At 44.0% G+C, this 27,939-nt stretch overlaps 1 protein-coding gene across 1 annotated transcript; it reads right to left on the reverse strand.

The window, feature by feature from the left end:
- Positions 1-1,223: 1,223 nt before the first annotated feature.
- Positions 1,224-27,439, reverse strand: LOC149275021 (beta-1,4-galactosyltransferase 3-like). Its single transcript, XM_089504970.1, has 8 exons — positions 27,181-27,439; positions 24,517-24,752; positions 23,934-24,121; positions 23,667-23,789; positions 23,215-23,319; positions 21,394-21,540; positions 10,151-10,304; positions 1,224-1,397 (listed from the first exon to the last, which is right to left on the reverse strand). Exons 1-8 carry the CDS (start codon positions 27,437-27,439, stop codon positions 1,224-1,226), a joined length of 1,386 nt encoding a protein of 461 aa, XP_089361096.1.
- Between the last annotated feature and the right edge of the window lie 500 nt (positions 27,440-27,939).

Here is a 27,939-nt window from a genome sequence, read left to right on the forward strand (position 1 = left end):
CCTTTGGGACCCAGAGGTCTTCTTCTTCAAATGGAATCCACCTAAAGAAGATTCTAAGGTTCTGAAAGCCGATGTCACCTTTTCATCTGTCTCTATGCTGACTCCATAAAGAAAGTCGACTTCAACTAAAGACTCAATGGCTTTAATGAAAACACTGCTTCTAATGTGGGAAAATAGTCCCAGTTTTACCAGTATAGGTAGCCAGGTGGAACCAATACTTTTAAGAGAGAAGATTTTAACACCTACCGCGGGGTAAATATAAATACTCACAGGCAGCGAAAAATCATATTTTTGAACACCAGTGTGAAAATAAAATGGATCCATTGTTGATTGGGGGAAAAGATGATATTTTAATATGTTCAGGAGCAGCTATCCATAGACCTGGTCATTTGACATATTTTGCCGTCGGTGGATGAACGTTGGGAGGGTTACCATGCAGCGCCGACGTCTTCCGTCTTATTATCGCCACCTGCCAAGTGGAAGATGTGAATTTTCTGGAGACTCCGAAATACAAGAAAACCGACGTAGAAGGAAAGGCCCATGGAGACGGCCGCCACGTTCAGTATCCAGGCTTTCTGGGAATTCCTATAGGCCGAATCCACGTCTCCGCAACGAGCGAAATGATGGGCCTGTCGGAGAAAGACAGGGTCTCATTTACCATCCTGTACAGCAGATACCCCACTTTTATACAAGGCTATGGGGGCAAAAAGGGACAGTCGGCCCAGGGGGCGATACATAAACGCCACCTTATCCAAAATTTAATGATAACCATGGAGTTTATCTCATTAGAGGACCCAAGGAATAGGGTTATGTGTAAAAGGGCAACTGGGTATCAAAGCGGTAGGGACGTTGCACGGGTTGCTATGGTGATTTCCCCCTTTTTTTTTTTTTTTTTACCTTGGTGGAGAAGAGGAAGGCCGCCACACCGAGCAGAGGACAGCAGCAGCAGGTTGTGAAAATGGACAGCGCCACATACTTCATGTAGTTTTCCAAGCCAACGTGGTTCGGGGGCATCATTGCCGGTTGGGGGGTCCTGTTCTCCGCAGGCATGGAAATCTCACCTGGGGTAGAAGGAGGTAAAAAGGTGTACGGCGGGGGAGGATACGGGGCAGAGGGGGGGATTTCTTTGTTGTCAGCCATGTCTTGGCCGCAGTACGGAGCTGTTGGTCTCTGTAGACCAAATTGAGCTTGCTTTAAATGGTCCTGCTCTGGTCAGGGCAGTTTCAATACCCTTGCTGGGGGTACTTGTGGTTCTCGCCCCCTGTAACCGCACTCCAGCCCACATCGAAATCTCCGCGGGTCTCAGCATCTGAACCCACGAGGATCAGAAACGGACGCTGGAGACGCAGGACGTTCAGTTGGGAAATCCCGCATGCCGCGTCCGGTAACAGCCGTAACTGTTTAAAGAGACGGAGGCGGGGCGCAAAGGGTTAAATCCATCATGAGCGTCCTAACGGGGTTTTCTTTTCATTCATTTCATTAGCTACAGGCAATTCCAATCCTTGCTGGATACTAAAACCAGGACCAAATGTAAAAGTAGAGGGTTAGATGGAATGTGACGATGTATAACTTTAACTGAGGGGTAGTAAATAAGGGGAACGGCCACCCAGCAGAAGTGGTAGAGGGTAATACAGGGAGGGGATTTAAGCATGCATGGGATAGACATAGACAAGCGTCAGGGGGGCTGCGCAGGGCTGTGTCCAGTCATCTGGCACTGAATGGGTTAATTGATATTCATACGATAACCAGGCATCATAGAAAAAGTTATAATTTCTTTGATTTTTAGCACAAAGGCACCGTATTCCTCACTCCTATTCCTCACTGTGAAGGGTTAATGCTGGTTTGCTTCCATGCACTCCAATTCACATCATGCTAAGCCATCTGGATTTTAATTTTTTTTGAATTTGTGGTTTATTTTTCATAGGAACGCTGATTTAAATGGAAAATCCCCAATTCTGCCCAAATCGAGCACGCCCCCCCCGCCCACCCCCATCACGTGAATTTTGCAGCAAACTAATCACTCCGAGGCAGGAAGGATTGCTGGATCTTCTTGTTCTCTGTCGGAAAACCCCGGTGCGCTAATTGCTAATGATTGATGGGCCTTTTGTGATTTGCACAGAGTGCCTGCGCGGCTGGGGACAGCGGCTGCTAATGATTGATAGCCATTATTTGACTCTCAAAGGTAACGGAGAAGTTTGCGTGACGCGAACCGAGGATTGGGCAACGAGTCCGTTGGCTGAGATGGAGCGGTAGCGAGCGTCACTTGGTCCAGGGACAGAGAAGCAAAGATATACAGCAATGGCTCCAAATCCGCCTCCCAGCCGTGGCCGAAACTACTGAATAACACCAAATATTTACCCAAAGTATCTAGAAGCATAGAACGTGCCGTCAGATCGGCCCCATTCGGCCCGTTTTACCTGCCTAACCGGTCCTTGGTCTCGTCTTAGATTGGGAGGCTGTTCCACTTATCTACCACCCTCTAAATTAAAACATAAAGGGAACACAGAAATGATCCAGTCTTCATGCATAAACTGATGATTGAGATGCCCCCAGTGGCAATTTGTGGAACTGCACGTTTTCCAAAAAACACAGTAAAAACCCAATAAACAGAATAAACTGGAGATCTCCAGGAGGTCACCGCATGACACTCAGCCACCAAAACAATAACCGGCTGAGCCTCATAGGAGTTGCACTCCTACAAAATATTAACGCTACCCTAACAACCTGCGATAATAGACGTTCTGATTGCAGTTCTCCGTTTCCCCGACTCAAGGACTCTCATCTCGGCGGCTCCCTATTCATCGTCCACAAATGATTACGAAATGAAAACACGGAACGGCCGACAGCCTGTCTGAATTGTCTGAATTGGCCGACGGCAAAGCAATCGGGAGGTCGGTGGCAGCCGCCTCCTCGCCCCGGAATACGCGGCTGCGAATACATTGGCTGAATTATCTCGAGACGTTCCAAGTGAAGATCATGCAGAGAGCGTCTCTCTAAGGCCTTCTGAGACCGCGGCGGTCTAGAACAGAAATGGGAACCTGATTATCTTATTATTTCTGATTCCTTTACCAGATGTATCGTCAAATTATCAACATTTTTGAGAGGGTAGTAGATAAGTGGAACAGGTTCCAAGCAGAAGTGGTCTAAACATAGAATCTGCCATCAGATAAGACCCATCCGGCCCCCGTCTAGTCGCCCGTTTCTCCTGCTGTAAAGACTCAAACCTTAATCAGTCGTTGGTCTCGTCTTAGATTCAGGAGCCGTATGTCCATCCCACGCATGTTTAATACCCTCACTGTATTACCCTCTACCACCTCTGCTGGGAGACAATTCCATTTACATTATCATGATAAGTACATGTTAATTCCACCCAGTGAAGATAAAAACTACTTGATTCCAAAAGGGGAAAACACCAGCCGGTCTTGAAGGCATCTCTCTTGGCTTCCTGGGGCTTCACAAAGTTTTTTGTTACAGTTTATTCCCTAATATATAAAATCCGCTATATTGTGGATATTGTTGATCCTGTCTCCTCCGAGGATCAAGTACAATAAATATTTGCTTCTTTACCATTTTAATCTCGAGAAAATAAGATATGGATTCCATAGCTTCTAAGATCTAGAGGGACAACGTCTTAATACTCCTAATGGACAAAAACAATTATTTCATTTTTTTAAACATTTTAATTTTAGAATTTAGAATACTGAAAGGGGAATATTCCGCTCTGTCAGGGCGGACAGACGTGTCGAAGAACGCACGAGATAATTTCTTCCCCGAGCCCTGTCTCAATCGGTTGAAATTAAGACCACGGATGACAGCCGAGATGTAAAAGCCTAAAGTGCAGTCAAAGTGGAGAGCCTGCGCGGCCAGCTAAGTGACTCTGAGAGGTGTCCAGAACCCGATGGTAATAATATGGTTGGTCCTTTGTAGGACTGGTTGCTTAGCAACCAAAGCCATCTTTCGGAGCATTTCCCGTGTCTCCGTGTTGCGGAATAAATGAATATTGTTTAATGAAACCTTTGTAAGAAAAGAGACGAGACGCATGGCACGGGGGGGGGGGGTGTGTGCGTGGAATGATCTCTTGGTTAGCAATAACAAAATGGCTTGTGAAAAGGAGACCTATTGGTGTGAGTTCCTCTTTAAGACACGTTGTATTCGTCTCTCTATCTATCTATGTATCTGTCTATCTACAGATAAGTGTGGGTGAGCATGAATGTGAATGTGTTTGAGCATGAATGTATGTGTATGAGCATGTATGTGCAAGCATGTGCATGTAAGCATAAACGTGTAAGTGTGTGTGTGAGCATGAATGTATTTGTATAAGTGTGTGTGTGAGCATGAATGTGTTTGTGAAAATGTGTGGGTATGTATGTATAAGTGTGTGTGAGAATGTATGTATATGTGAAAGTGTGAGGATGTATGTGTAAGAGTGTGTTTGAGCATGAATGTGTATATGAAAGTGTCTGAGTAAGTATGTATGTATAACTGTATGTGAGCATGAATGTGTATGTGAAAGTGTCTGAGAAAGTATGTATGTATAACTGTATGTGAGCATGAATGTGTATGTGAAAGTGTGTGTGTTGAATATCTATCTATCTATCTATCTATCTATCTATCTATCTATCTATCTATCTATCTATCTATCTATCTATCGCTTTAAGGTACATCTAAAACGTTTTAGCTTTTGAAATCAGAAATGACATTTTACTGAATGGAATTAACCCTCTTTTGTAAACCGAAGTAAATAAAACCATCGGCTCGCACGTCTTCTGTTTTCTTTTGTTCTGTTTCTGCCGAGATGTTGAATTCTAAGAAGCATCAAAGAGATTTTTTTTCCCCTTCTTACCGTTGTCAGGAGGAATAAAACATGAGGGTGCTCGGGGGGAGCTCACGGCGGATCCTTGTTCTACGGACTATCACAGGGAATCTGACATTATACCAGCAGGAGAGAGGGGGGGGGCGTGCACGTAATACCAGAACACGCATTCCAGGAACGGAACACGGTCGTTGGTCTCATCTTAGATTCAGGAGCCGTATAGCTATCCCATGCATGTTTAAATTCCCTAGCTGTATTAGCCTCTGGCATTACTGCTGGGAGGCCATTCCACGTATCTACCACCTCCTCAGTAAAGTAAATTTACTCCTGGTCTTTATATGCTATCCATGCAGCCTCTTACAAATGGGCCACGTACATTGTTCTAATGAGAAGCATGTCATCCATGTTAATTATTCTTGATTAGTTAAACCCTCATTTAAATTCCAATCCACATCGTATATAAAATAATAAATAAAATTATTTAAAAATCTAAATAAATTACTATATGTTTGAGAAATATTTATTTTTATGTGCAAAAAAAAAAGAAAACAGATCCCTCTTTCTGTTTTCTTCTATAAAAAAAAAAAGTGTTTTTGGTACAGAATAAACGTTTTTTTGAACCTTGCGTTTTTATACGCCAATGTTCATTAAAACCCGTTAAGATGCGCCAGACATGTGAAATGTTGATAATCATTTGGTTATCATAATGAAGAGAAGACATATTATATGGGAGGATTAAGGTCGCTGCATTCTTAGAAATAGTTTAGAAAAACTAATCAGATTTGGGATTTGGTGAGTTTGTGTCTCGTATAACAATGAAAATATTACTTTAATCCCGGGTTCTCCAGCATCGACACAAGAGATGGGTGACGTTTCTCAGGACTGGAACTTATTGACAGGAACACGGGTCAGGCCAACATGAGAGCTGGATTTACCCCCACAAAGTGTTGTGACCCAAACTGGTGGGTAAATTCAAACTGGGCAGTAGAATCTACACCCCATGGGCACAATTTGACAGCTAGGAGGATTAACTATGTATGTATGTATGTTAGAAGGGTAGTGTATGTATAAGTGTGTGTAAGCATGTGTGTGTATGTAGAAGTGTGGGAGCATGTATGTGTTAGTGTGTGTGTGAGCAAGACTGTGTATGTGTAAGTATGTGTGTGAACATGTGTATAAGTGTAAGAGCGTGTCTGCATAAGTGTGTGCATTAGCATGAATATGTATGTGTAAATGTGCAAGAGAGAGTGTGTCAGCATGAGTGTATGTGTCAGGAACCAATATTTCGCTGCCTGAACCATGGCTTTTTTAATACCTGTGGTGTTTACATCTGCAACCACTAGTGGCCACCCTCCACCCTCTGGAGCACTCAGAACTCAGGTGTGCCTTGTTACCTGGGTTGAGCACTAGTCTACATCCAGCTGGGCCTTATTACCTGGATTACCCTGCCTTTATGAACCTGCCCTGCCCTTTAGTCAGGGCCTTTGTATTGAAGTCTATGGACCTTCCTGCTGTGGCTCTGCGCCTGTACTGTTCCTGGGTCCCTGCTATTGTGTCCTTCCAAGTGGACTCCCTGCTATTGTGTCCTTCCAAGTGGACTCCCTGCTATTGTGTCCTTCCAAGTGGACTCCCTGCTATTGTGTCCTTCCAAGTGGACTCCCTGCTATTGTGTCCTTCCAAGTGGACTCCCTGCTTTGTGTCCTTCCAAGCGGGCTGTGTGCCTTTCGTACCCTTCCAAGCGGGCTGTGTGCCTTTCGTACCCTTCCAAGCGGGCTGTGTGCCTTTCGTACCCTTCCAAGCGGGCTGTGTGCCTTTCGTACCCTTCCAAGCGGGCTGTGTGCCTTTCGTGCCCTTCCAAGCGGGCTCTCTGTCTGTCGTGCCCTTCCAAGCGGGCTCTCTGTCTGTCGTGCCCTTCCAAGCGGGCTGTGTGCCTTTCGTGCCCTTCCAAGCGGGCTCTCTGTCTGTTGCGCCCTTCCAAGCGGGCTCTCTGTCTGTTGCGCCCTTCCAAGCGGGCTCCCTGCCAAAAGACTTATTACCTGTATTTTATTTTGCCATACGTCCGGTTACTTGCTTAGACTATATTACCCTTATTTGCTGGCCCTGTTATATACATGAAATACACTGCATTACCTGGATTTCTGTTTGTGGTGTCTTTGTTTGCATAATCATGCACCGTGGGTTACATACTGAACCCCAAGTATCCCCTGCGCATGGGCTCCTACCCGACCTGATCACCCGAGTCCTGACAGAATACAAAGGCCATTACAAGGAGTCAGCGGGGTTACTTTCAGTCATCAAAATGATAGGAGAATGCTTGCTTGAACTGTGCAAATCATTAATGCAAATCTGGGACTCCAACTCCAATCACTCTCATGAAGACCATTCACCTACACCTGCTACATCACCTGAGAAATCCAACAAGCCTGTTACCAGTGTTAAAAAGGGCAGGGCAGGTTCATAAAGGCAGGGTAATCCAGGTAATAAGGCCCAGCTGGATGTAGACTAGTGCTCAACCCAGGTAACAAGGCACACCTGAGTTCTGAGTGCTCCAGAGGGTGGAGGGTGGCCACTAGTGGTTGCAGATGTAAACACCACAGGTATTAAAAAAGCCATGGTTCAGGCAGCGAAATATTGGTTCCTGACAGTATGATAATGTGTGTTAGCATGAGTGTGTAAGTTTGTGTAAGTGTAAGAGTGTATCTGTGCCAGTGTGTATGTGTGTTACTGGGGGGCCAATGGGGCCACTTGGCTTTACCAGCACTCTTTGGCCTGAAGGTACTACCCTTGGGGATACAGCCTGTTGTACCTAGTGGAAAAAAAACATTGTCCTGTGTGTTCAATGTTGGGACAACGGACCCTGTACATATCGAAGGCTAACAATAGTGGAACGGACAGCTCCCTATACACATGGTTCAACTGTCCCAACAGTTTTGTTAACTACATTGACGTCTTCACCAAACATTTGGATTCATTGTTTCTTAAATCTCCAGGAGAAGCTGGAATGCGTGACATTTCACATGGGCCATCCATTAGCGATTTAATTTCTCACTTGGCCACCAGTGACTACTTCCGACAAGCAACAATTACATGATTATTTTTCCTGTTTCTTTTCATGCACATCAATTCACAAACGCTCCGGCGAAATCCATATAATACGCAAGAGACCGCGGGCCGAGAAGGAAGAGGTTAACTCCAGCTCAGAGACTGTACTCGTGAAAGAAGCGAACGGCCCAGCAGAACCTCTCCAGAGACCTTCAGCACTGGGAGGAAGAGAGACGGTAATCATTGAATTAATTAACAATTACTGGCATCTGTGTACTCATCAACACAGGGGAAATGCATCCAGATCACACAGCAGAACAAACTGACAGAGGGCTGATCCCCAAGAGAAGGATAACCCTCCTAAAGAGCAGATCAAGCAGCCTAAACCGTATGTTCCCCCGTAAGTGGTATGGTCCATCCTACGTTCAATGAGATAGAGCAGAAGGCCCAGACCGTTCCATCAGCTGGATTCCTCCATATCCCAAGAAGGCTCAGGTATCGCCAGGTTCGATGCCTTTCGGCTATACATATGACCCACCATAGTTCACGGAATATGCAAAACCACCAAGTAAAAAGGGCCACAAGGGCCACAAATAAAACACAAGTAGCACACCTCTACATCACCCATTTCCCCCACAGAGATCCCTGATTGATCAAAACTGGTCGAGCATTGAAGTCTAAAGAGCAAGTAGTATTACCCGCTCACCTATGTATGTTAATTAAGTTAATTTATTTTATTTTGGGGGGGGGTCATGTGGGTCCGATCCGTTGAAGCGTTTTAATAACTCATTAAGCGACACTAAGCGTTGAGTTAGAGGCAAAAAACAGAAACTCTAGTGGCGTTCAGACAAAGACAAATAGACTTTCTCTTTTTCTCGCTGTTACGCTGATATAATTTTATTAGGAATATTTTAATATTTAATGCGTCTTAGGTATAAAGTCTATTAATTTGCTCCTTCTTTTACCATGCGCGGCCACAAATGTCCAGTGATGGATGAAAACATGAATAATTGCTTAATTAATCCTAAAAAATTAGATTTCATGGATGATTTATAGTGCATTAGTGGAAGAGGACTCTGGTCCCGCCTGTCCATTAAGGAAGGAGCTGCACCTAAGATGCAGAGAAACTTATGAACAATTTTCTGAAAGAAGAAACTTCATCAGGAACCAATTGTTGGGTGAAATCTACCCTACTGGACACAACTCCGGGGCAACTTTCACCACCAAGTCTTAAGTATTAGCCAACATTCCACAGACCATGGCACATCTGAAGTCTACGTGGCAAGCAGTGGTCCACGATATCTTCGATTGACAAGAAGTCAAGGTGGGTAAGGGTGATGGACAAGTGAAGGTCCTTCCTGGAGTTCAACCCTTTTGGGTTGAATGAAAAGACACTGGTTGGGTATTCACCAACTGCAACTCAATGCCCCATTTTACGTGTTAATCATCTCGACAGCGACTTCCCACCACTCTCGAGAAACCCAAAGATCCTCAACTGTCAACAAAGTAACAAATCCCGAAAACAACGCAACTGCCGGTGAGTTCATACTTGAGTCTTATCAAAAGAGTTTCTGCCTAAATTTGATTGGGAACCCGGGGTTAAAAAAATTAGTTATCCCAATGTTTCTATAATCTGAATGTTACAGGAGGTTTGGAAGGACAGAATGTCTAAGGGATGATACACGGGAAAAAGTGGAATTATTGAAAATGCATATTTTTAAAAATAAAAGGTTATGAGCTCATCACTGACTTCAGACAAGCTTGGGGCAAGTTCAGTATTGGAGCAGGGCTATCACGTTAAATATGTTTGCCCTATTGTAGTTAATGATACAAAATCATGTCGGGTATATCATTAAGGTGGCCCCCTAAGAGCTTTAGGACCTGGTGGTCCCATTTCCAGCATGAGGTGGGCATTGAAAGCAGCATGGTCTTAAGCTTTGTACCCCAAGATTTCTGATGGTGGCCATACATAGTAACATTGTAACGTAGGTAGAAATAAAGACAAACATCTTTTAAGAAGAACTTCCAAGTAAGGAGGATTTTCTGGGGAAAAAATATACAGATTCCCCCAATTTTGGGCCAAGACATGTGGTAGATCTTCCCATTAACATAAAACCGATACTCTATCCTCTGCGATCAAACACCTTCTGCAGACTCGAACTGCGTACCATCGCGTATAGGAGAAATGTCAGGAAAGTATTGATCTGTTTCCATGCGTCTTTGATGAAATTAAATTAGCTTTTTTTTTAATAAGAATTTTTCCATCGAATCTTTTGCGTAGGAGAAGACTTTCACTTTGTCCTCCAACAATTCGGTTAAGCCAAAGTCTGTTGCACTCAACAGAAACCGAAGTGACTCCATCTGGAAGCTGGCCAAGTTATGACGACCTTGGATCTCCAGGCGCCTTATCCGGCGTCCGAGCCGAGCTCCTGTGTTACTGCACAAGAACCTGACGGAGGATTAAATTACCCTTCAGGAGAAACCATTCCGGAACGCGGCGCTTCTCAGTCTCTTCTTTCAGTCTTAAAAAACAAGAATTTATAACAAAGAGAGATTTTCCCCAACACGACAGAGAGTAAAGTTAACAATTATACAGAAATATAACAAATTAGCCAAAACAATGTTTTATTATTCTACCTACTATATAAAAAAAACATTTTCAGGTCAATTTAAAGTTTATTTATTAAGATATTGTATTGAGTATTGTTGGTGTTGGCCAAGTTCCGCCATTTTCCTCTGCAACGAAAGCCTCTAAGATCTCCCTGCCATTTCTCCTTCTCTGCAGCTCCGCTTCTCCTTCTCCGCAGCTCTGCTTCTCCTTCTCAGCAGCCCCGCTTCTCCTTTTCCGCAGCTCCGCTTCTTCTTCTCCGCAGCCCCGCTTCTCCTTCTCCGCAGCTCCGCTTCTCCTTTTCCGCAGCTCCGCTTCTTCTTCTCCGCAGCCCCGCTTCTTCTTCTCCGCAGCTCCGCTTCTCCTTCTCCGCAGCCCCTCTTCTCCTTCTCCGACAGCTCCGCTTCTCGTTCTCCACAGCCCCGCTTCTCCGCAGCTCCGCTTCTCCTTCTCCGCAGCTCTGCTTCTCCTTCTCCGACAGCTCCGCTTCTCCTTCTCCGCAGCCCCGCTTCTCCTTCTCCGACAGCTCCGCTTCTCGTTCTCCGCAGCTCCGCTTCTCCGCAGCTCCGCTTCTCCTTCTCCGCAGCTCCGCTTCTCCTTCTCTGCAGCTCCTTTTTCTTTCTTCTTTGTTTTTCATTTATTTCATTGTGGCCCCCCTTCTCGTTTTCGGGCATTTGCACGAATTAATGAATTTAGAAAAATTTGTTCTTGTTCAGAATAAATTATTGTAGAATTTTCTGATATTTCCATTTACTTTATCCATTTTTTCATTATTTTTTTTTTACCTTTCCTGCCTCGTGTTTTAAATTTTCTTTCTATCTCATCCCTGAAACCTTACGGGGGTTCCCTGAAGCCACAGACGTCTCTCTGTCGCGCATCCTATGAGGTCACCATTAAATTCTAGACTTTTCTCTTGGTAATCACACGTTAATACTAAACAAAAAAATGATCACCATTTGAAATAAATCCGGATCATAGCGCCGATTACGGCTCAGATTATGGGGAAAATTACCCTCTCGTTGCCTAAGAACTAAAAATGATGCGTAGCCACAGGCAGGTTGCATAATATAAAAGGTAATTTTTCCTCCCCATTATATTCCAGGGGGAGAAACAGAATTATTATTTTTTTTTAAAACGTATTTTAGCTATTACAGTTTACACCGCTGACCGCTGGTGTTTACCGGAGAGAGGGCGAAAATTGGAAAGGGACGTAGCGAGACAGGAGGTGTGGGGGGGGGGAATAATTTGTGTAAATCAGGAGACGGACTCAGAGGATAAAACCACAAAGATAAAGCCTAAAGCGCGCGAGAGTCTCTGTCGGCTCAAACAGAAAAAAAATGAAAGTCAAACAAAAAAAAAGAACAGACCGAAAAAATCCCCAAAACAATCAAAGAACATATTTTGGGCTCGAATCCCAGTTTTGATTTTTTTTTTTTTTAATATTCTTATTTTTTTAGGCTTCACACTGTCTTCCTTCTGTCCGAGGCTGATCTGCCTATCCGGCGATTGAGCGCATTCGCTACTATTTAGACTTTCTATAGAAAAACATGTTTTTAATCGCTAGATAAAGCTACTTAAGGATTCCTGTAACAATTCATTAAGTTTTAAAAAATTTTAACCCATTTCTTATACATATTATTCGACTGATAAAATGTATTACCAGATGTAGAAGATACCAGAGAACATTGAGGGGGCTTCCGACACGCACTCCTACTACGTGAAAGGCATACAGAACAATTACTGAAGCCCCCCCATTGCCCTTTGACCCTAACCCCCAATTCATTTACAATATCTGGAGTAATCTACCCCAGCCAGAGGGTGATCTTCTATTTACATACCAGTTGGCATCATGATGGGATGAGATGATGCCACCAACCGAGCGTACGTGAAACAATACTCAAACATTGGATTAATATACTCGGTTCTGTACACGGTCAGGACAGCTTAGTAAGTGGCCAATGTGACCGGGACTCGTCGAGGGTTTGTCTGGAGAACGCAGCAATGGATTACAAAGTCAACGTTGGTCAGATTCCTCAAAGACCCAAAAATATAGACTACTTGGATGACTTCAAAGCTGCGGTCCCAACTGGAGCCATCTCTTTGCCCTTCTTCAGTCCAACCAGCAACTTGGTACCTCAGGTAGCATTCTGTAACTAAGAGCAACCGAAGCTCCGTCGCCCCTCTTTACTCTTCGTTCTAACCTCTAACATAATATCGAGATCTGTCATCGACCACGTCTGTTCGCCACGGCTAATTGCCAATTAAACACCAGTTATTTTGTCCGTTTACGACATGCGGTCCTCTGTAACGTTCAGCCAGAACATTTCGCTGTGAATAAATTAAAGGGTGTCAGGTGTTCTCAGGGAGGGTCTTGTTCATAGCGTTCATGTTTATGTTTTCGGAAGTTCGTTAAGAACGTCTAAAGCCATGGTAGCCTGGAACACGTTGACGTAAAACAAGCAAGGTTTGGACGGCAACCACTTAGCTCCCTCTAGTGGTTGGACTTAGGAAGTGCAATCAGTGGGTGCTATTATTTTATGTACCCCTCAAAAGGTTCAATTTCTTTTTGGTTTATTAGATAAATGCAATTTTGTTATATTTCTTATCTTTTTTTATCATAAGTTATGACATTCAAGTTTAGAATTCTCGTAAAAGATAAGGGAAAAGGGATTATATTTCTTAAAATGGATCAGCCACTTGATGTTTCCTTTTACATATACATGAAGAAACAGCTTGTCCTTCTGTTTTACCCTTACAGGGGTCTGCTTTGTGCTTAAATGCCCCCAATATCATCTGCTATCACTACATTCCATGAGCAAGAAGGAAGCATTGTTAGTGAAGACGTTCGTAAAGATGACATAAATGGGACAATCGTTTCTCTTTTCACACAGAAGAATCCAGGCATCCTCGTTCATTTCTGGTGCTCTCGTCGAAGAGAAGATAACAGGAACAGAGATCCTAATTAGCGAAGTGATGTTAACCCCTTAAGGACAATGGGCGGTCCCTAAACCCATTGAAAACAATGCATTTTGAGCCCGTACATGTATGGGTTTTGTCATTAAGGGGTTAAGAAAAATACCTTTGAATTACTTTTTCTGGATTAACCCCATCAGTCTGTAACTAACTTAACTAACTGGCAAAAACTCAATAAAAAAAACCCCCAAAACAATAGTTGGATGCAAATACAATGACCTCACTGGGTAATTCTAGAATATGGAGTCTTTAGTTATTGGGTCAGCAGAGAAGATGTAAACTTTTGGGACATCAGAGGTCTCTTCTTCGGATTGGAATGGATCCTTTGAGGTCCCCAAAAGTTTCTGTAACTTTATATCTTTTTTTATGGTTATTTTAGAATGTAGGAGATATCTGAAGAACAACATAGAAATATTCGGATGATAATCTTCCTTCTCCTAGGTTTAGGTTGGTGACACTCACGGAGGTCGGAATTCCAATTAACTGGGCAGACACTTACCTGAATATCTACTTTTGTGGGTTTTTTTAAGGAAAAAATATATTAATTTGGTAGGCCAGTATAGCTCCAAAAGAATTGCCCTTTGGCCATCTTCTTGTGTTTCTCATGGACCTTCTCTTGCATGCTGTCTCCTTCACACTGTACGTATAGGAGGCACACAGCTAACCACATGGAGCCAAGGATCGACGAGAGCGGGAATGAAAGAAGGAGCTAAGTTTGGAGTAAAAATCCATTCTCTGCTCTCACTCCTTTGGACAATTCATGCGTTGGTGAAGATTGATGAAGGACGCCGTACGGGTGTTTCCAAGACTCCAACAGATGTAGAAATAACTTATCGTTATCTTCTCTTATTTATTTGTATATTCGCTTTTCATGCAGGAATCATCTCTTTTGTTATGTTCCTAAAAATCACAAGAGAAATCAAACTAAATTTCTTCTTTCTCTGAGCAGCTGGGGGGGTTTGATAAAGATTTTCTTTTGAGAACGTATGAAAAATAAAATGTATCCAAAAACAGAATATTTCATTCCTCATTTAAACTCAAATTAAACACGCATGGGATAGAGATACGGCTCCTGAATCTAAGACGAGACCAACGACTGATTAAGGTTTGAGTCTTTAAAGCAGGAGAAACGGGCGACTAGACGGGGGCCGAATGGGGCCGATCTGCCAGCAGAGTCTACGTTTCTATACTATTGCCTGTTTGATAACAAACACAATGTTTGGCTTTTATATAAGACCAAAATAGATGATTCTCGGCCAGTGGAATAGAGATGATCATTTGTGGTCATCACCTCCAGAAGATGCCCGTTCACTTTTCATTTAGTACGTAATAAATTAAAAATGAAAGCCGGGCGTTCCATGGTAAATGGGAAAAAGGGCCTTTGGCGCCCGAGCACTATAAGAAAAGTTGGAATAAATGTGAAATACGCTCATTAGGATTTCCTTCTGAAGGAAGCTGAAGAACGTGCCCAGGGTGCTCTGCGTTTGATTCATCTATTTTCCGCCAGTTCTCATGAATATGAATGAGAACACCTGGGAAAAAAAAATTCCGGACCTTAAGTGCAAACGAAAAAGCTAAAATCAAAGCTTCCAGCTCCTCGACAAAGATGTTCCGAACCGGTGGCACCCTTCCAGTAGAATTGGTTTCCATAGAAACGTCCTCCTCAAGGATTCTTTCCAAAGCCTACGTTTGACTGTCAAGACCAAGCCGGCCTTTTTACGGGAAATGGGTTTCGGGCGTCTGATCCGTTAAAGTTTTTCCTCTAAAGCAAACACTCAAGCTTCTGATATTTCTTGTCAGGAGGTGGAAGGGTTCCTCGAGTCAGGCAGGGTCTTTGAAATAAACATCTAAACCTTTGCCTATAACTCCAAGACTTATAAATGTTTCAAGAAACACTTCATTATATACATATATATAAACAGTTTTTATTTATACCAAATAAAAAGATTTTAAAAGTTTGTGAAAAGTCACATAGAATATAACATTTCCCACCTCCGAGTCCCATCTTCTGGTCTTCATCCTGAAGAAGGCACCGAGAGGACCTCTTGGAACTTCGGCAGGTCTGTCGGCCTCTTCAGCCAATGACCAACTAACAATCTACTGGATTCGCTCTCGTCGCTTACTAGATCGTAAGCTCTTGGTCCGCAGGTACCTGCTAAGTTATATATTCCGTTCACAAAAAAAAGTGGAAAACCAAAAACAGAGTAGTGCAAGAGAAAAATCCATTACAAAATTTTTTTTTTACAATTTTTTTTAAATTCATTTTCCAAAACTAATGAACAAATTTCAATTAGTATTACAGAAAAATTCAAAAAAAAAATAATCCAAAAAAAAAAAAATACCCCCTCCCCAATTTTTTTTAGTTTTTAACCCTTTATTATACGTGATACACTTTGAGGATTCCTATGGCATTGGAAGCTGATAACCAACACTCTATAGAATGTCGCGGCATTACGCAGAACCCGCGTCGTTAAGACCCCCGTGTGCCCCCCAGTCTTTTATTGCGCCGGGGACTGTAATTATGTCTCCAAGGCAGATGCTGTCTCGCTGCTGATATGAGAAGTCCTTCTCAGACTCTCGATTAACTTCACGACGGATAACATTATTAGCGTGCATTCATCCAGATGAAATATACGGATTTGGAGGCGATAAAAGTCATCCGCGTTCCCGCAGACACCGGGACCCCGCTTCTATTTGATTAGAAAAGTCTGGTATTTGCATAAAGTTTCATTTATATGTATTCAGCTTCGAAGCGCATGAAAATTGGGCGGAAATAACATTTTTCTCTTCTACGAGAGGCAAAAAAACTAAAGTATTCATGAAAAGCCTAAAAGGGATCTTTTAACCCTGATATTAAAGGAATGTGCCGGGCCGCGAGGAGCTCCAAAGCCTTTTTTTTTTTCTAGGAAAATTTCAAAAATGATTCAACAATATTCTGTAAAAAATTCCAACATATATATATTTTTTTTTAAAAAACTATATATTTTTTTTTTTTATTATTAGTTTTTATCTCAAGATCTTTGTCACCTTTGCCCCCAACAATACTTTGGCCGAATCCAATATGGTGGACATGACCATGGCAGGGTTAGGAGGTCGATCTTATCATTAATAGATTATAATTAATCTTATCTTTTTGACACAATGTATCACTCTCTCCCAGTTACATACTCAGCCCCGCCCCAACTCCGCCTCCAACCACACCCCTATAACAAAAATGCCCCTCTTTGGCCATTTGAAATACTACGATTTATTTATTCGATAGAATCTACGCTTTAGAGGGTTGATTCGTTTTTATTACCCCCGCCGCCTTCGGCATCAAACAGCCCCTCCGCTGTCACCCCCTGCGGATAGCGGCGGAGAACAGGTGCCGAGGAACAGGAAATACGGGAAGTGCAGGCGCCGCTATTAGCTCCTCATTAATAATCAGGCGACGGCGGCTGTTTATAATTACAGGTTACAATTCAGGAGCCGTCAAAACCTCTTCTTCTTCATACGCAACCTGTGCCTTCGGAAAAGTTAAAAACATCTTTATTATTTTGTTGCTGTTATTTTAATGTTTATTATTATTGTTATACACATTATCAGGGTTTTAAGGGCTGTAGAACCCTGTGATACCCTCATACTCAGCAAACATTCAGACCTCCTAGAAAAGAGGGGTATCAGGGGGGAGAAAGAGGGGCATTAAGGGAGTAAAGAGGGGCATCAGGGGAGGAGAGAGGGACTGTCCCCTAAAAACAGGGACACTTAAGAGTTGAAGAATTTTAATAAAAACAGCAGGAGGAATCTTCTTCACCGAACCAAACCTTTTCCTTTAAATTCTGAGTTTAAAAGAATCATTTTGTTCTTGGGTTGGGTTGTTCGACGGTGTGACCCTGAGAATCTGCCCCTGAATCTTTAGGTTGGGGCAAAAACCCTGAGACTCCCAGGTATGATTATTTTAATATAATTCTGGGGGGAAAAAAGGCAATATATAAATTCTATTAGAAATCTAGAAGCACTTTATCGCCACCTAGTGGTGCGGTCATGTATCACAGTGCAAAAAGACACCGAAAGTCACTCTTGTGTCTCGAGTTCTATTTTCCATTTTTAATTGTTATAATTCTTTTTTATATAGCGAGAGAGCTCTGTGAGCAGGAAGTCGCTGTAAGGTGCAGCAGGAAGTAAAATGCGTGATGAAAAAGCAGATCGGCCCTCATCCGGCCCCCGTCTAGTCTCCGGTTTCCCCTGCTGTAAAGACTCAAACCTTAATAAGTCGTTGGTCTCGTCTTAGATTCAGGAGCCGTATGTCTATCCCATGCATGTTTAATACCCTCACTGTGTTACCCTCTACCACTTCTGTTGGGAGACTGTTCCACTTATCTACCTCCCCCCAGTAAAGTAAAATTCATGCAAAACTTAGACTTTCCGGCCCTTGGTATAGATGCAGTTGGGAAGGTTGGGGAACAATCTCTTAATCTACTCTGTATACTGGGAGTTGGAGCAAAAGATAAATGACTCCTGTCAGTTTCCGCGGATCCCGCCGGCGTCCGAAGCTCAATGAAAACTCCGAAAGGGGAATCGCGTTATTTATACACTTTAAACAATATGGACGGAAAAGCCTTCAGACAACGGGCAGCTGTTCTCCGCGTCGGGGGGACAGATCAGGAATGAGTTGTAAGACACTAAGTGATGGCTGCGTTGGAAACAGAATCTCGGCCCGCGGCGGCCCTTCCAACCACTCTAAAGAGGAGGAGGAATAAACTCTCGCTACCCTTGTTAAAGCAGCGGCTAGATGGGGGCCGATCTGCCCACCATGTATATGTTTGTTCAACAGGGCAGCGAATAAAGCAGCCAAAAAACAATGTTTTCCAATGTATTATTTTGGATTTGCTACTAAGGTTTATTCGCTGGGCAGACGCGTTTCGCGATGGCCGGCGGGGCTCTTCATATCATAATCATTAGTCTGTAACAAATTACGGAATATAATTATTACGTGCAGCCTGTAATTGCGGCTCGTTAACAGGGCGGGTGGATATTGCTAATTAATGTTTGCTGGGAGACACATGTCCCCCCCGGGGAGCAGGATAATAAATAACACAGGGTGCAGGGAGTTCGAAATCGTCATCTGCCGGTATCCTACGTCATATATTTCAAAAACACGGGGAGAAAAAAAAAAAAAAATCACATCATAAATGTTATAAGAGGTTTAAAATGTTTGCATCTCAAACGCGTGATAACCACGTGGAAGAATTATTAAAGGCATAGCCTGGCTGCACCGGCGCTACGGTGTCACTTTTAGGACATACTTACTCCATTCTTCTCACTGGGCCACGTAAAGCTCTCTGAGCCCACAAGGGGTCAGCACCGCTCCTCCCCCACCCAGTGCCCCTCTTATGATTAATAAGGGTCGCAGGCCTTTTTTGTTTTCCAGCCATGGGTTAATTAAACGGACCCTCAACCAGCTTTCCAAAAAAGCTGAAACAAACTAACTACGCTTTCCAATTTAACACAAAACATCGCAACCAACAAAGGCGGACTGCGATACAGTTTGTGTGAAATACGTACAAGTTTGAACCTCACAGGCACCGTTAAAAAAAATTAAAAAATAAAATAAACAGCTTAGCCCCTCCCACACCCCATCCCGACGGAATAGTTTCATTGTGTATGGGACAACAAATGACTGGCTTTACTATCCTTTTCATTAATGAAATCCTCTGCCTAAACTTTTAAATAAATAAATGAATAAATAAATCCGATTTGGCATTTATTTTACCCAAAATTTGTGGATTTATTTTGGACGGATTCCAAGCCGTATACTTGTAGGTGAAGGACGTTCTGGGTCAACTGCACATGGAACGCGACAAACCAGTTACAGTTACAAGCCAACCCTCAATCAATCAGATTGTTTCTGGGTAGACTGGTGCTAATTAACCCTTTTTTGGGTGCCAAAAAGGTCGGCTACACCTGCCCTCGTAATTAACCCGTCACTCAGAGTTAAGATCCGTTCTGGAACGGTTTGGAAGGAATGACAGGAATAGCTGCATCCTTTCCATGTTGTTATAACTCCGATGACGAACTCATGGGTCCCACCGTGGACACGTTAGACCCCTAGGCATTAGAGGTCCAAGAGCCGGTTGTAGATCTAGGGTCTGGTATCAAGAGCTGCGGCCGAGGCGGACCACGGGCAAGCTTGACGAGCCCAGCCAGACTTTTGAATACCAGGGTTCTTAGGTACATGGGGCAGTGAAGGGGGAGGCAACTATAGGTGGCTCCTCGCTTCTTCCTTCCTGGAAAGCCGAGCCCAGCTTACCCGGCTCTCATATCCCCAAGTAAGAATGTCACTCGCGATTGCTCTGTGTCAGTCTACTTTGGGGAAGTCGGCATCTATTATACTAGTAGTGCATATCGCCCTGTGGGCGTAAAACGCGTCAGGCTCTCTAGATTAGACCGCGGCGGCAAGAGTGCCAAACTTTCATGCAAGAAAAAATATCCGTTGCTAGTTTGACTATTTAAAAAAAAAAAAAAAACTTTTCATGCTGAATATTTTGCACCTATCGATGATTTAATAATTATGGGATATTAAGAAATAGCTTTTTTTGTGTATTATTTGTATATATATATTAATATATTAATTGTATCAAAAACATGAAAATGTGATCTGGCTTCGCACAGGCAGGACAAGGGGTTTTTTTTTTTTTTTTTTTTTAAATATTGGAACTAATGGAATATATCCGCCATTTTTTCTCTTATTTTTAATTTTTTTTTTTTTTTTTTACACATAATGGAAGCAATGGCATATATCCACCAATTTTCTCTTATTTTTTATTATTTTTGTATAATTAAAGCAATTATTTACAGACTATCCCACTACAGAGATAAGAGAAACTTGCACTCCTGATACATTCATTTATAAGAGGATTTTTTATTTGAGAAAAAGTAAAGGATCGACACAGCTGAATATAAGGAGGAATATCATTCAGAATATGCGATCTTCACAATCGGTGACCAGCGACGGCAGTTTAAGAATCCTAGCGTCCCATGCATCACGTTGGCATTAAAAGGCACTTCGGATGAAATGTTAATACTGTTTTTTTTTTTGTCCTTTTGCATTCAGTTAACAGTTCCCCCCCCCCTCCCCCACAAAAAAAGAAACTGTGCAATTCTTCTCATTTGATATGATAATTAACAGGAAAAAAAAAAAGAAAAAAAAAAAATCTGAAAAATGATGTTGCCTAGGAGATCGAAGACACAAAAAAATAATAAAAAAAAAAATTGGCTAACTCGAAAAAGACGACGTAGATCATCGAAATAATTTCTAGCGCAGTAAGACTCCAAGTCTGAGGAGTTCAGTCCACCTGAAGCCCACTGTGTCCATTCCAAGGATTTCTGGAAGAAACAGCCTAAGCCAAAGAACCCCCCCCCCCACACACACAAAACTACTTTATTTCAGAGTAAAAACCCCATAGATAAAATATTTTTTAAAAATTGCACTTAAAATAAAAACTAATAATGGATCTTCAATGGATTTGAGGTGAAAAAAAAAAAAAACACTGAAAAATTAACAGCACCCTCGAGACCCAGGAAAAAAAATCCTAGTCTTTTTATTGTTGGTGGGGTAAATACATTTCTAATCCTTCAGCGCAGGGAGAAGATCCAGTCTCTGCGCCGGGGTGGGAGATGCTACCAGGAGATTTTTGATGGCACAACAGATGAAGAACAAAACAAAAAAAAACCCCATCGGCGGTGGAATCCCCAGCGTGACGAGTGCGAAATCTTTGGTTTTTCCAGTTTTCAACGACACACAAAAAAAAAAAAAGTTGAGAGAAACAGAAAATGCTTTGTTTTTTTTGGAGCAAGTTCAGGGAACGACCTTCGGGGCTTTCTGCCGAGTTCCTCGAGCCGTTGCTCCTCGTATCGAAGAGACGGGACTTCCGGGAAGCGGGGGGCGCCGGCGGCCCGGAAGAGAGCTGGACCTCACGTGCGGAATCTTGTGCTTTTCTCTGAGCCCACGTCCGCCGTGATGTTGGTGTACAAGGGGTGAAGGTCTTTGGACACGAGCGTATACTGGAGGGAGTTCATGCCGTCTTGTTTCCACGTCCGTCGGGTCTTTGCCAAAAGATTAAACCTAAAGGAAAAAAAAAAAAAACCCAACGACTTAAAACAGGCATAACTTGGCACTAAAAACAGACGGGCTACTGTATGAAAGCTTCCAACAAGGGTCCCCGTGTTTGAGGAACGGAGATTATGAGCTGTAATAAGTATAACGAGCTTAATCTTTCATTTTGTTCTAGAATTTTTTGCTATTAACTCTTCGATGGCCGCCACAAAGGACGGCCACTTGATTGCTATTTTATAGAGAGTAACGGTGAATGTTTTTCCGCCAGACCTTCATTAGTAGACCAAACCACCTACATACATAGAATGTGCAGCTGTCGAGAAACATTGTATTGTGCAAAAAAACTAAAAAAACAAAAAAAAACCTTTTGAAAACAGAAAAAATATCCAAAAAAAATAAGAAAATTCTCTTTAAACAAGCACTTGGGCGGACAAAAAAATCCGGTTTGGACAAGGTATATCTGGCAGGCGACGTGACAAATGACTTTCCACCTTAACGGAAAAAAGCGCCCGGGGGGGCGGTTGGGAATTTTATGACAAACTGGAAACACACGGTAAAACTCATAATCCTAAATACAGCATTTTTCCCGGAGTAGAATAAAAGCCTGCGAGCGGACGGCATTTTGGAGGGGGACGCAGTTAATACGTGTTGGAATGTCGGGTGACCCTGCCAGGGGGGTTTAGAAGAAGCGAGAAGCAGGCGTGAGCTGCCCAGGCCAGAAGAAAAGTAACACGAAGCCCCCAATCCCCGTAAAGACCCCAAATTATATCGACGTCACGGCCCATAGACCGTATGCCCGACAAGTCTGTAGTTGGGTTGCTACAGCAAAATCTCTCATTTTCCTTCTTTTCGCTTAAAACTGCGAAGCACTAAACGTGTTCTTTTATCTTGATCTATACATTTGCTTTACGCGCTGGGTATTTTTTTACCACGCTTCCGTGTTGCGGGGAAACGCTCCGCTTTCGGCATTTTGCTTTGGGCTACAAAAACCTGTTTCTAAAGGTCTTAAGACTTGACTGTGAGATTTCTTGGAAGCGCGGGGCGAGGAGCTTGTAAGACGCTGGCAAAGAACGTGTTGAAAACGGAAAGAAAAGAGTGACGTTGAGGAACAAAGCTTAATGTGCGATTTATTGTCGCTCTAGAGACATTTTGGCAGGGCTTGCTGGATGTCACCGTTATTGTTCCTGTCCTAGACCGCCTGACACTTTGTGCCGCAACACAATCCAGATGGCAGTAAAAACTACGGGAGGAGCGACAGGGCTGGAGAAAAAGGGTGCTGTTTGCCGAGCCGCGGGTGCAGAAGCATCTGCCAAGTGCAAGTGGTGCTTCAATAGCCCTCCACGGTGCCAAAAGGGTTAATCCCGCCACTACCGAACACGTCACATCATAACCATCTAAACCGGGTCACTTCCTCGTATAGATCCCCTTATGCCACTGTGCAATAAGGGATCTTAAGGAATGTTGGGCAATGTCACCTTAGTGCGGAAGTTATGAAATTTTAAGGAAAAGAATGAAATGGAAAGCCACACCCCTTTGGGAATTACAGGTGCCCAGTGGGACCATTCACAGTTTCACTGACAGACAGACAGCTGTACACGTGATCGGGAAACAGCCGCATTAGATCTGGAACGTCGATGCACAGGTTTGGACATTTTGTAACAGAACAAAAAAAGTTCTTCTCACCGTCTGGGGTTCTGCTCGTTCCCCTTGTCCAGTCCGTGTTTAATCATTTTATATCGCCCGTATCGCACCGAAGGCCGGGATATTAACATGCCGCTGAGCGAGACTCTGTGGGAGGAGAACATGGGTGTTAAAGCCTAGCGAGAGACCGCAGACACCGGACCGGTGTACAGAGCGCCCCGAACTCTTACCCCGGTCAGGGATCCAACTCAACAGAGATACGTTTCATTGAATACGGAACGATACAGAATGATTTAATCGCTGGGGGGAAAAAAAACGCCCTGAAAACACACAAATACTCCAAATATCTGTACGAGGCTGCCGCAGACTTCACAGATCTGAGGAACCTTGTGAGTGCGCGGTGGCATCAGAACGCCGCACGCTATGTCGTGTTACAAACTCATTAGCCATCGACGGATGTGTAATTAGGAGACGAGGTGTGGCCGTGTTATTACCTGATTGCGATGTCGTCATCTTCTCCCCCCCAGCCCCAGTAGTTATTGGGAAATCCGTTGATCTTCATGTACTGCTCGGGGGTGAGGGCAGAGACGCCACCGAAATAGGACTTGTAAGGCAACCTGCAACAGCAATCGCAAAAGGTTTCAGTCGGCTTCCACGCGCGCTCTACTCAAGTGTACATGAAGAGGTTTACATGTTAAGGGCGAGGTAATGCGAGTGAGGTCGTTCAGAGTAAAAGGTCACGAGCCGTTTCTGTCACGTACTTGTATCCGAACTTGTCCATGGCGATCGAGGCGTGTTTGGGGTGCTTGTCGCAGGTATAGAGGTTATGATCATCCTCAGGAATAAGGTCCACGTCGTGGAAGAACATGCAGTCCCAGTCCTCGTCCTTCATGGCTTCTTTGAAGCCCACGTTTAGTAGTTTTGCGCGGTTAAACGTGCTATTACCGGCCTGAGAAGAGAACGTAACGCCAGGTCTGGTCAGCCATTAAAAGCCCAGGTGACCGGAGGCCCAAAATAAGGTAAAAACTTCTCCTTTCTATATTATACATACATTAAACTATATTTTCATTTCAGTCAGTGCTGTTATACGGAGACGTACGCGATATACCCAGATCATTAACTCAGAGCCCATCCACGGCTGCGTCTGGACGAAGCGTAGAGTAAATGTCACCTATGGGTTTGAGTCTCAAAAATAAATTAATTTAAAAAAAATATATATAATTTTTTTTTTTTTACTAAATTCCAAAAAACTTGCACCAATGACTTTCTACCTAGCGCGAAGCAGCTGATCCGTGACAGAGCAGGCCGAGCGATTCCGGCACTCGCCCGACACCTCATCTTTACCTGGTGGATTATGTAGATCCCGTAGTTGAGTTGCTGCCGCTGCAGGAACGGGTGCAGGTAGTATAACAGGTACTTAAGGTGCTGCTCGCGGTTTCGGTGAGGTATGATGACCGCGGTTTTGTGGTTGGACTCGCAGTCCGGGGGCCTGTAACGGCCGCCCTTGGTCACGAAGGGATTTTTGTGAATAACGTCCTCCAGCGCCAAGTTCTCCGGCAGGTTGACCCGGATGGGTCCTCCTAAAAACATCAAAGAACGGAGCGTCACCAAGGGAACAAATTCAATCTGGAAAGTTCCTTTAAGGGCTTTGTGGACACATCTGCCGTGGGGGATTTGATCAACTAACGCTGTCTACGTGGGACAGGACCCTTAACTCCCTTTAGATTGTAAGCTCACTGTACAGCTCCGTGGAACCTGTTGGTGCTATATTATTATTGGTTCGTACAGCGTCATCACATTCCGCAGCAATCATACAAAGATATCGTTCTGATCTAATGGTCAACGACACGTAAGGAGTCCGCCTGCTAAATCTTATCTGAATATACAACGCAGAAAGCATGCCGAGATTATGGTTGCTGTCTTGGGAATGGGGGTCCCGGGGAAGTTCTGCCGCAGTATAGGAGGAATAACAAACTCTGCGTATCCCACCCAGAATGTCGTTAATTACACCTTCCCCTGGACTCAAACAAGATTAAGGAATGGATCGATCTCACGCCCGCGTTTAAAGTTCACCCCCCCTCCGTAAGATAAGATCTTAAAACTCTCTTCCTTCTCCTTCCTTTTCCACGACCTTATTCAAGGCACTAGACATACACACACCCACCTCATGGCACACTGACAAACCCACAGTTTCGGGGACTACGTGTCCTGCGGCAGACTGACGGTGGGTCGGCGGGTATATAATGTATATAACGCTATACCTGAACCCCATTCTATACGCTGAGACAACAGCCTGAATCTGAACTTTCTAGTCAGACCATTGATCGAGGCTGCTAGGCCTCCTTTCTCTTTTCACCAAGCGACTTCAGTAATTCACTCCTCCTTTTCTGGGCTTGAAGGTTAAGAAATAAGGCAGGAGCTGTTATGTTTCTACTTGTAAAGAGCTAGCAATATTTTTCTGCAGAAAATAAATGGAATGGCCTCCCAGCAGAAGTGGTAGGGGGTAATACAGTGGGGGGATTTAAACATGCATGATATAGACATACGGCTCCTGAATCTAAGACGAGACCAACGACTGATTAAACGCTGAGGTCTTTACAGCGGGAGAGACGGGTGACTGGACGTAAGCACTGTCTGAATTTAATTTCCTCTGCTTATTCCAGCGAAACGTTTTCTTTTTAATATTTCCGGAGCATTGATCGGGAAGTGAAGCGTAATGTTTAGAGGCGGCCCCGTGGGCTCTAATTATCTGCTCTCCATCACATAATCGGATCACAGAACAAAAATAACATAATAACTAAAACATTAATCAGAATTAGCAACGAGCTCATAGAAACAAAAGCCCAAGACGCCGGCGGTTCGTCATTAGATTGGAGATCTGCGGGGAATTACAGGAAGCAGAACACAAAGCGGGTCAACCTCCAAACAGCGACCCACTCAGCGTGTCTGTCCCTGACAAACCTTAATCAGTCGTCGGTCTCGTCTTAGATTCGGGAGCCGTTTGCCGATCCCATGCATGTTTAATACCCTCACTGTTACCAGAAATTATCCTTTTTAACTGCAGAATTCCCCCGTTGTGGCTTCGTATTTGGACGCGCATTTAACGACCTCGCTGTGCTCGCCGTGACCTACATGACACCCGATGCTGAAGGCGCGCGCCACTAAGCTACGGGACCAGCAGCCCATCACGCCGGCCCCCAGGTCTTCTGTGGGCCGTAGATATCGGTTTGATCAGCAGGGGTGGGTTGTGGTATACGGCCCGCAGAAGACTTGGATTCCCGGCTCATTGATGGTTAGAAAGCGACGCTCACACTCAGTAAAGCCCAACTCACCTGCGCTGCTAGGAGGCGAAGTTTGGTATCAAGACATTTATTACGCAATCGATGACCAAAAATATTCTGCTCTTAATTGTATTAAAAAAAGGATTAAAAGTATTGACCAAAAGACCAAACTACATAAATATGGAGCGGGGAGTGGGTCGGGTGATGGTGGGCCAGGGCTTCTAAATGGCGGGTCTTGCTACGTCTCCCAACTCATGTTTTCACCTCCCTTTTACCTTTAACATTTCCGAGGTTCAGGGACTGTCGCAATGAGACAAAGGCTCGGTTGTAGTTTCTCCGACGGATGGCAGATTAAACGGCAATTTGTTGCCAGGTTGGAGAACTGTATGCAATTGTTTAGGACGCAGGAAGCGTTAATGTATTACACAAGCGAAAACTGATTCTATGTCGCTCCTGTTTCTATAAGGGAGGTAGATAAGTGGAACAGCTCCCCAGCAGAAGTGGTAGAGGGTAATACAGGGAGGGTATTAAACATGCATGGGATAGGCATACGGCTCCTGAATCTAAGACGCGACTGATTAAGGTTTGAGTCTTTACAGCAGGAGAAACACGCATCAGACGTGACCTACATGTACGTTACATGTTTAGACACGCAGAGAAAGACGGGAGACAGAACAGCGCAGGGCAGCACAGAAGCTTCCGGCATTAGCAAAGAAATCATATTTACCAATGAAAGGGGACGTCTCCGGGCAGTACGGCAAATCCTCCGCCGGCCCGGCCGGCTTGGCTATCAGACTCAGGTTGGCGTAGACATCTCCGGGAAACGAGTTATTGTGGGGAGGAAAAACCACCACCGAGTTGGGTTTGTAAAAAATACCAAAGAAGTAGGCCATGCGCTTTCGGTATCCCTCGCGGTACAGCAACGCCATGACCACCAGCTGGACGCACAGGAAGAGGAGCAGGTAGCGACCCTTGGCGATGGCCATTTTTTTTTTTTTTTTGGGGGAGAGGTGCCAAAAATCACCAAATTAGAGATGGTTTAAAATAAAAATCGGTCAAAAAAAAAAAAGTTTACATCATTCTAGCTTCTTTCTCGATGGTTCCTTAGCATCGGCTGCCGCATTCCGAGAGCCGGAGTTGGGAGGAGGAGGAGAGGCAGCGCTGGGTAAGGCACATGCGGTACTCGCCCACTGGTTCCGGGGCTCCTCTGTCGGCTGTTCCCGGGAGGAGCTCGAGTCGCGGGTGAAGTGGCTACGAGCCGCAGGTCCTCTGCCTGCAACTGAACGAGAAGAAGCAGATTCAGTGAGGATTTATGACATCACTCTGATCCGATGCCAGCTGTCACGCCCGGCAGACTCCGCGCAGGGCTACGATGCAAGATAGCAATCGCCGCACGCTCTCCAACGGGAATATATATATATATGTGTGTAAAGATATACACTTTACGCATATCCTTAGATTGTAAGCTCTTCAGCCCACCTGCCGG

This window comes from Sceloporus occidentalis, unplaced genomic scaffold (genome assembly GCF_023333645.1).
Source record: "Sceloporus occidentalis isolate IW3139 unplaced genomic scaffold, rSceOcc1.0.p SCAF_302, whole genome shotgun sequence".
In the NCBI taxonomy this organism is placed as follows: Eukaryota; Metazoa; Chordata; class Lepidosauria; order Squamata; family Phrynosomatidae; genus Sceloporus; species Sceloporus occidentalis.